The 9,956-nt window shown below is 41.0% G+C and overlaps 1 protein-coding gene across 1 annotated transcript; it reads right to left on the bottom strand.

Moving 5' to 3' along the window:
- Positions 1-1,662: 1,662 nt before the first annotated feature.
- LOC120919487 lies at positions 1,663-9,673 on the bottom strand. Its single transcript, XM_040331678.1, has 7 exons — positions 9,321-9,673; positions 7,058-7,134; positions 6,610-6,665; positions 5,859-5,928; positions 4,593-4,684; positions 2,057-2,129; positions 1,663-1,829 (listed from the first exon to the last, which is right to left on the bottom strand). The coding sequence occupies exons 1-7, from the start codon at positions 9,578-9,580 to the stop codon at positions 1,684-1,686; spliced, it is 774 nt and encodes a 257-aa protein (XP_040187612.1). The 5' UTR covers positions 9,581-9,673; the 3' UTR covers positions 1,663-1,683.
- Positions 9,674-9,956: the final 283 nt, after the last annotated feature.

Raw genomic sequence — 9,956 nt, 5'->3', positions numbered from 1 at the left:
CAGTCTCAATCCTCCTCCTCTTGGATCTCCCACCGGCGCTCTGGGTCCCTTCACCTTCTAGAGTGACCCCATAGGAAGCCGCGTACTATGGGGACACTCGTGTGTGCTCACTCATGAGACGGCTCTCTGTGTCCATGAGACACAGCCCCGCCCCTGCTTCCTCCTTGATAGCAGCTTAAACCAATGGCTCCTGCTGCTGCATCTAAGCCAATGAGTAGGGAGAGACCTGGGAGAGCCGCTGTTCTCGTGCACATCACTGGATTGAGATCGGGCTTAGGTAAATATTAGAGGGGGTTGATGAGGGAGCTGCACACTGAAGGTTTTTTACCCTTTTACTCCCCCCAGACCCCCCCCCCTTTTTCTTACCTGAGACCGATCTTTCCAGCAATGGGGACGAGTACAGCAGCTCCCACCACTGTCTTGGGTCCTCATTGGATAAATTGATGGCAGCAGGAGCCATTGGCCCCCGCTGCTGTCAATCAACTCCAGAGACACAGAACCGAGGGGGCAGGGCTGAGTCCTGCTGTCTGTGTCAATAGACACAGCAGCAGGACTCAGGAGCGTGCCCGCACGAGTGCCCCCTGGGAATGCAGCTCTCTGTGGGGGCACTTGAGAAGAGGAGGAGCCAGGAGCGCCGCGGGGGGACCCCAGAAAAGGAGAATCGGGCGCTCTATGAAAAACCCTTGCACAGAGCAGGTAAGTATGACATGTTTGTAAATATTTATTTTTGTTTCTTTTAAATAACAATCACTTTAAGAAATCTTCAGCCTTTAGATCCACTTAAAGACCCCTTTCACACTGAAGGCGCTTTTCAGGCATTTTAGCACTACAAATAGTGCCTGTAAAGCGCCTCTCAGGCCTCCTCAGTGTGAAAACCCGAGTGCTTTCACACTGGGGCGGTGCGCTTGCAGGACTTAAAAAAAAGTCCTGCAATCAGCATCTTTGGTGCGGTGCGGGAGCAGTGTATACACCGCTCCTAAACCGCCCCTGCCATTAAAATCAATAGGTGGCGCTGCCGAAGCGCCTGCAAAGTGCTTCGGCAGCGGTGCTTTGTGGGCAGTTTTAACCCTTTCCTCAGCCGCTAGCAGGGTTGAAGGGCTCTAAGCAATATCTGTGGTGGAGGAAAGGGATTTTAAAAGTAACATGTGACTTCTTTGCTCAATATCTTCTGAGCCACTAACCCAGCAACTAATAACTAGTATTTTTAGAGGTAGTACAAGTTCAGGGCTCAAGTCCTGCAGGAACGCGTGGGAACGGGGTTCCTGAACTTTTTTTACAGCAGGAACTCGGTTCCCTTTGCAGGACTAGAGCAGCCGAGCAAGTTCTTTCTAAATCCCGCGATAACTTGCGGCAGACCTCCGCAATGTTTCCTGGGAACAATGACAAAAGCTCCCAGGAGACATTGTGGCATCGAGGAAGTGACGGAATACCCGCACACTACCCGATGAATCCATATACAGGAAGCGGCCAGTAACATAAAGAATTACTAAGGTACAGTGGATCAAAAAAAAAAACATGCGGTTTAGTAATTATGCATATGAGCGTATCATTTTTTTTTTTGGTGGGGGAGTGGATCTTGGGTGGGAGTTCCCACACTTTTTTCCCCAGGACTTGACCCCTGAAGTTTATATAAAGATAATCATTTGGTCTTAGGTGGACCTATGAGTATGAAGCAGAAGCGATTTATTGTTCTGATCTCCAGTCAGGGTGTATGAGATACTCCGCTCTGTATGGCTTGCAGACAGGAAGGGATGTTGTCTTGTCTTCTGATGTTTGGGATTGGTGGACCATAGACAATGTGCTCAGCAACTTTTCCACTGCTGCAGATTCTGCAATAAAGAATTTTATTAGTGGCACTGGTATTTGATGCAATATCAAGGTAAGCCACAACATATACTGATATACAGTACGTTAGAAGCAAACATTCTGTATGTTCTCTTGTTAAAGAATTATCACTAGAGTGTATTTCTTTTCAGAAAATTTCAGCTTATTTAAATAGTACAGGCCTTAGATGTGATTCCTACAGCATTGTAGTTATTGTCATAATATTATTTACCTTGTGGTCCAGCCTTCAGTAGCCACTGTTGTGCTAAAGATTTGAATTCAGGTTTCATTTTCTCTGATAACCTCTGTTGTTGGGAAAAGTAAAAAATGTATTGTGGATACGTGGAGCACATTTTATAAAGGATTTTCCAAGTAGAAATTCAATTAAAAATAAATACATATAAATGAGTATTTGAAAATTTATAACCATTTTCTTTGTTTTTGGATTGTTACTTCTAAACGTGATTCTTTAGGTTCCATTATGCTCTCCTGTTACGGTCATCTGGAATATCCCTCTGCCTACACAACACTTATACCTTAATGCAGGGGTCCTAAAACTACGGCCCGCGCACTTCAAATAAGATGTGTGCATAGGTTAATATTTTTTTAAACTATAGTCCTTCCCCCCAACAGTGGACCGTGAACTGGCCCCCTGTTTAAAACGTTTGAGGTCTTACTAAATACCTTGAACTGGCTAAATTCCAAAGGGGGTCATTTGGGGGGTATCTGTACTGTCTTGACATTTTTGGGCCTAAAGAAATTAGATAGTTGGTCAGTACATCAGGATTGATCAATTTTCAGATATATACCATAGTTTGTGGACTCTATAATTTTCCTACAGACTAAATAATAAACACTGATTTGGATTATATTCACCAAAGAAATGTAGCAGGATATATGTTGGCCTACATTTATGAAGAATAATTATTTATTTGCAAAATATTATAACAGAAACCAAGAAAAACTTGTTTTGTTTTTTCAGAAATGTTGGTCTCTTTTTGTTCATTTAGCAAAAAATAAAAAACCCAGTAGTGAGTAAATACCACCAAAAGAAAGCTCTATTTGTGTAAAAAAAAATAACAATTTTGTTTGGGTACAGTGTTGACTGATTGTCATTCAAAAGCACTGTGTGACAGCACTGAAAGCTGAAAATTGACCTGGGCAGAAAGGGGGGTAAAAGTGCTGGTGTCAACGTGGTTAAAATATAGAGTGTACACAACAAAGCCTATTGGGCATACCAAATTCATCATATTTTTAAAATTCCAAAAGTGACAGTGGCCGACCTGGTCAGTTTCACAGATTTGTCAATTTCAAGTACCAAGTAGCGTAGCTCGGTATTGGTGGCGATACTAAGCATTTTCAGGAGTGCGCGTATTTGCGCAAATTCTCCAATACTAAAACCAATACCTTCAGATTTGGTTCACATATGTGTGGGCTGGTTTTCAGTGCAATTTTAAAGCCCACCCGGTGCGATTTCAATCAGCGGTTCACATGTGATTCTAATGCAAATTGTAGTGTATGAGATTAGGAATCACACAGCTGGTTCCGTTCTTCACATTTATTTTGCCACATATTGCAAGCTTTTTGGGCAGAAGTGCATCGCATAACCCAAAAGTCAACGGACCGTGTTCTACCAAAGGACCCTGGGCTTTTCATTCTGCACCATCAGTTTCCCTGTTAAGACTTATAGCGATCCATCTTTTGGTTACCACAGCAAAAAGCTGCATCCTGCTCTTTTGGAAACAGACTCAGACTCCACCCATAGCCGTCTGGTTGAAAAGAGTAGCCAAAATAAATGGGTTGGAGGATCTGGTGGCCAATGAAAGAGGCGTCTGGGATAAATTCCTCAAAAAGTGGTTCTATTGGCACAGATTTGTATACTCTGATGAGTACAAGACCTTGCTGAATTAATTTATCCTAATTAGGGATTGTACTGAGAGGCTCCTGGATCTGTTGGGGTGGCAATTTTGACTGGATCCACCGGGCAAAAAATAAACCTCACGGGGTGCAGAGACTCTTTAGTGTAGGGCTTCCCAGAATATACTATTAATGACTTTTGTGCTGCTCATGACTTCACTTGTTTTCCAAATGTTATGATTTTCTAATTGATGATATAATTTGACAAGTTTGTCAGTGGTCTCTGTATTTTATGTGAGTCGTCTTAAAATAAAACAAAGTATTGGAAAAAAAAGTAATCGCGCAGGACTCTTTTTCGAATTGCACTGCGGCCAGCCCGCACATATGGGAACAGGCTGTAAAATCTCACTGAACCGCATGTGAAAACGGATGTGAAAATGATGGCCCAGATTCAAGTAGATGGGCGCAAAATTGTGCAGGCGTAACGTATATCATTTACGCTACGCCGCCGCAAGTTTTTCAGGCAAGTGCTTTATTCACTAAATTGCAGTTTAGATCCGACAGCGTAAGAGAGCCTGTCGGATCTAATGGATATCTATGCGTAACTGATTCTAAGAATCAGTCGCATAGATACGACGGGCCAGATTAGGACTTACGACGGCGTACATGGCGCTGCGCCGTCGTAAGTCCTTTGAGAATCTGGGCCGATGTCTCTGCAAGGGAAACCTGTGCGGTTTTCATGCATTTATGGTGTGAATGAGCCCTAAAAAAAAACTGTTACATTACACTAAAAATAGGTCTTCGTAATTGGTATCGGTCAGTACTTGAGAAAAGGTATCAGTACTCGTACTCGGTCTAAAAAACTGGTATCGGTGCCAAGCAAATGATTTTTTGGAATATTAAACTTTCACCTGATAGATGGTGCTCTTTCCTTTCTCTGTGTTCATGCTCTCTTCCTGTTTCGAACTTACAAATTTCATCATTTTCATGATAGCAGAACAATCTGGATTGTTGATCAGAATAAACAAGTAGAATTGATCAGCATCAATAAGACAAATTTGGTATTCAGCATATACTGCAGCTGTGTCTAGTTCTTCATCACAGTCAGAATCAAGAGGACACCTCACAGGGTCACTAAGAGTGTGCTTCCTGTACTGTGACATCCCCTCTTTCTCACTCTACTTTCTATATCACTAAGCACATTCAAACATCCAAGACAGATTTAATTTCTGGAAGAAACTTTCATTTTTGTACTTAGTTTACTTGCACACAAACATACATTCCAGGATTATCAGATTACAAGTGAGTAGACACTGGGTGCTCTACATCATTGCCTGGATGGAAAAGTGAACTAATAAACATGTAGTCTGTTCCCCCATCTCAAAGTTTTCATTTTCAAGTTTGACTGGAGCATACCTTTAATGGAAATCCTTAATGGTTTTTCTTGTACAACAATATTTTACGTGTATCTGTGTATATTTACAGTGGGGTAAATATTTATTTGATCCCCTGCAGATTTTGTAAGTTTGCCCACTTAGAAATGAAGGGTCTATATGTTTTATCATAGGTGTATTTTACATGATAGAGACAGAATATCAATCAAACACACATAACAATACAAAAACACACAATACAAATTCAAAGCCATGATTCATCCTTCCTGCCTTCCATGCCCTGTAGTGATTCATCCTTCCATGTATCATAGTGATCTATCCTTCCTGCCTTCCATGTACCATAGTGATCCTTCCTTCCTTTCCTCCGTGTACCATAGTGATCCTTCCTTCCTTTCCTCCATGTACCATAGTGATCCTTCCTTCCCTTTATGTACCATAGTGATCCTTCCTTCCTTTATTCCATGTACCATAGTAACCCTTGCTGCCTTCCGTGTACAATAATGTATATGTATCCCTGAAACTCCAGCTTGTGGTACAGCAATCAAAGCATATTTTATAGGTACAAGGAAGCCCAGATTTTTCTTAACCACAGCCCTTAAACCCCTCCCACTACCATGTTTGGCCACACTCACTTTTTGCCACTGCGCGCATAGCTCGCCGCTGGTTACTTTCTCGCTGAAATGTCCCTCATTCTCAAGTTCAAAAGTTGGGAGGTATCATACTGTATGTAGTTTAATAAAAAGGAGGCCTTTACTATTTTCCAAATGTTCAAATAATTGTTACCTCTATCACTGGCAAGTTTTAGCCAAGCCCGAGCTGCTGCATTGGAATCCGTATCACGGAAAATATGGACCTATGGAAAAAATTATAGTAAAATGCTAGATACTACTGTAAAGTCCCTTTAGGCACATGTTTCATAAATATTTTATTTTTTTCTGTGACACTCTGAACTTTACAGGCCTATGCAAGGCCTACACATATAAATGTTTCACATTTACAACTAGCAATCTTTATGGGTGTATAGCCGGACCGATTGTTCATATAATTGCGTGAGTGGTTGTTCTGTAAGTTCGGTAAGTCATAGCAACCAAAAAAAAACCTATATTATACTCTTCTGACTTAAGAAGAGTGAATTCGGATTGGTTGTTATGGGTTACTGCAAAAGAATACATTAATAGAAAAGCACTGTTGAGATAAAGTAGAGTAAGGCAATAGCAATAGACCACATTTGTAAAGAACAAAAGCATTTAAAGCAATACGTTAAACAGCTTACAAACAAGAATGTATTGGTGATTAAGCATATGTTCAAGGTTGAATCGCCTAGTGAAGTACTTAGTTTCCATAACATAATAATGAAAAGCCTGCTTGTAATTAAGGATTTGAACATCAGGGAAGATCTTTCAATTCAATTAGAAAGAACAATATAATTTTTAGGAATGTAGATTATTTAAAAAGGTGTAGATTTGAATAGTTAGCATATTAGCATAGATATAAAATGATGCCAGCTGTCAAGACTGGCACTGCTGTACTATACCTGCTTGTTGTCCTCATAGAGCATCCCTTTCAGGTCTTTCTTAACAGTGGCGTTTCCTGCAAATTGCAAAATAAAAAAAATCTCATCCAGTAGCCATCCATTAATGAATTATTGTAAAATAATAACAGGTACAGAATTCCTAATGTGGATTTCTTAGTGTGTGTATATATATATATATATATATATATATATATATATATATATACACTAACAGTTCAAAATAACTTCTAACAGCATGCCTATTACAGACACCTTCACAAATTTCTTTCCGTATTCCTACAAGTGAGCTACTGAAATGTTATTAGAGTAACTGTTGGTAGACAGTAGGCAGTCAGAAAGATATAGATACAAATCAGGAAGTTATAGATATAAAAAAAAAAAGGAGACATAATTTCTCCAGGAAATAATGTGCAATTGTGTAAAGGTAGATGCACATTTGTGTGAGTACCTTTTTCTTTTGAAGAGCTTCCTTTCTTACAGTTGTAATATCCAGGCAGGTTATGTAGCGTGGTGACCAAAAATACCCTGAAATACACCAAAGAAATAAGTGTGGGTAAATATCCAGTTCCGGCGAGGAAGCACTCTTAAAGAGGTAATAAACGTTTAAAAAAAAAACTCTCTGCAAGGTAAAGGCATAATGTGCTAGTCAGCGTTGCATACTAAGCCCATCAGCAGTGTGCGGTCACCACTGCAGAGGCTTTCCATCTTCACCTGGTCTTCCTTTCCGGGTTCATGGGCTGCGGCCGGTTTAATGGCCGAGCCACAATGACGTCACTCCCGTGCACGGTAGTCACAATCCTGGACACGCATGGAGGACCCCGCTCGCTGCCGCTGCCCCACTGAGACAGGGTAAGTGCCGGGCAGATGCCGAGCAGGCAGGGGGGTCACAGTGGCGGCATTCGATGTTACAGTGGCAGCATTTAATGGGAACACTGGCAGCATTTGATGGCACAGTGGCAGCATTTGATGGGCACACTGGCAGCATTTGATGACACAGTGGGAGCATTTGATGGCACAGTGGCAGCATTTGATGGGCACAGTGGCAGCATTTGATGGGCACAGTGGCTGCATTTGATGGAACAGTGGCAGCGTTTGCACAGTGGCAGTGTTTTATGGGCACAGTGGCTACGTTTGATGGGAACAGTGGCTGCGTTTGATGGGCAGAGTGAGGCTGCAATTGAAGGTTTTTTTTTCAGAAATTTTCAGTTTGTTTGCGCCCCCTCAAAAAAATGTGAGCACCAACCGCCACTGCTTCTGACTTTACAACTCCTTTAATGTAGCGCTTACCCCTGAAGGGGGTAGTACAGAGGCTGCCAGTCACAAGAACAGTTCCAAACACACTGACAATTCAGGCTTAGTCTAGTGGATAAAGTTGCTTGCAGAACTGAACCAAAAATTAAAATGTTTTTAACTCTAAAACGCACAGCTGTTGTGCTTGAGAACAGCGCTAGTGCCACTCAAATCTGCAAAAATATACATAATAAATCATATAGGTGAGTCAGATAAATGCAAAACACAAATGTGAATCAGTAATACCATGATCAATAAAAATACTACATTTCTAGTAAATACATGTAAAGGTGCAAAAACATCCTATATCTAAAAAAACTTATAAATGCATATGGTGTAAACAAAAGTCCATAATGCTTGTAAAAATATATCCAATTCTTGCATTAATGTGAAATCCTGAACCAATGTGAGAAACAATCTTCAAACGATCAACAAACCACCATGTGAATCCACCATCATCTGAAATTAATGAACTCACCAAAGGTATATGCTGGTAACCCAGCCAGTAAAGCCTTTCCCACTTGGAGTAATGTTCTGCAATATTCATAGTTATCCCTTTCTCATACATATGGAACCATCACCATTTTGATGGTTGAATATATTTTTAGCCTGAAAAATGAATAGGAATACAACCACCACATTTAAGAAATGGTAGCACAGTGGCTACGTGATTAGCACTCACTAGGGTTATCGGTTTGTATTCCCAACCACTGCTCTACATTCCTGGAGTTTGCATGTGTGGGTTTGCCTCCAGGTACTCCAAAGACATGCTGGTAGGTAAATTGGCTCCTGTCTAATTTAGTCCTAGTATGTGTACGATTGTTAGATTAGGGACCTTAGATTGTAAGCTCTTTGAGGCCAGGGACTGATGTGAATGTACAGTATATATCGTATGTGTAAAGAGCTGCGTAAATACACTCCAAAGACATGCTGGTAGGTAAATTGGCTCCTGTCTAATTTAGTCCTAGTATGTGTACGATTGTTAGATTAGGGACCTTAGAGTGTAAGCTCTTTGAGGCCAGGGACTGATGTGAATGTACAGTATATATCGTATGTGTAAAGAGCTGCGTAAATACATGGTGCCATATAAGCACCTGTAATAAATAAAACCGTCTGCAGTATATCAATATTTAGTTCTTGGGTTTAGTTATCCTTTAACATTTTGCAATTAATTTCTCTTATAACCACCCTTGTTAGAATGTGCATGGTATGTTCACAATGATCACCTCGCTTAGTAGCAGTACCACCCTCTAGTTCCCAGTTAGGCTAATGGTAGGTAGCATTATGGCAGACTATACCTAATCCTTGTGGATTGCGTTGCACATTACACTTTGGGACCACATCCCTCTAGTGTGCAAATGATTTTCTCTGTTACCAGTAGAACTTGTCACACACATGCAACAGTAAAGGGTACACCTTACTCAGGCGGGTGAGGTTTGTTCATCCTTGTGGGCGAGCTGGGTCTCATTACTGGCTGACAGTTTTCATGCAGGTCCTTACTCCTGTATTCACCAGCATACACGGTGGCACTTCTGGCTTTTCTCATTGCCTGATGACTGTGCTGTTGCTGTGCTCTGTGTCTGATCTCCTCATATTCTGTCTGCATAGGAGTACCTTGACGATAGTCATGCCGAACAAATGACTGAAAATTGGCATTGTGGTAAACGGAATAGCTGGCCATGCTACAAGACTAAAAGAGCCAGTGGTGTCTACAGAGGATAGTCTAACAAGTGTTTCCACTGTCACTATTCTTCCTTACAATGTTCAGCTATGTTGTCAATTGCTGCCAGGCAACTCTACTGCATGGTAATTGACACTTAGTTACTTAGTGACAACTACAGCAAAAGGCCTATTAGAGCAAACACTACATATCCATTACTAAGAAAAGGGAAAACTAAGTAGATTGGCTGAGCACAGACAGATAATTATTAATAATCTGCTTTAAGTAGAATAAATGTCCCTTCCTGAAAAACAAAAATCTTTAATGTAAAATGTATCGATAATGCCAAGCCAAATATACCAGCATTTGAAATGAAAACAACAAAGTAAAAATTTAC

Source organism: Rana temporaria, chromosome 1 (genome assembly GCF_905171775.1).
Source record: "Rana temporaria chromosome 1, aRanTem1.1, whole genome shotgun sequence".
NCBI lineage: Eukaryota > Metazoa > Chordata > Amphibia > Anura > Ranidae > Rana > Rana temporaria.
Note: the sequence above shows the minus strand (reverse complement) of the source record. Positions and strands in the feature narration are given on the sequence as shown.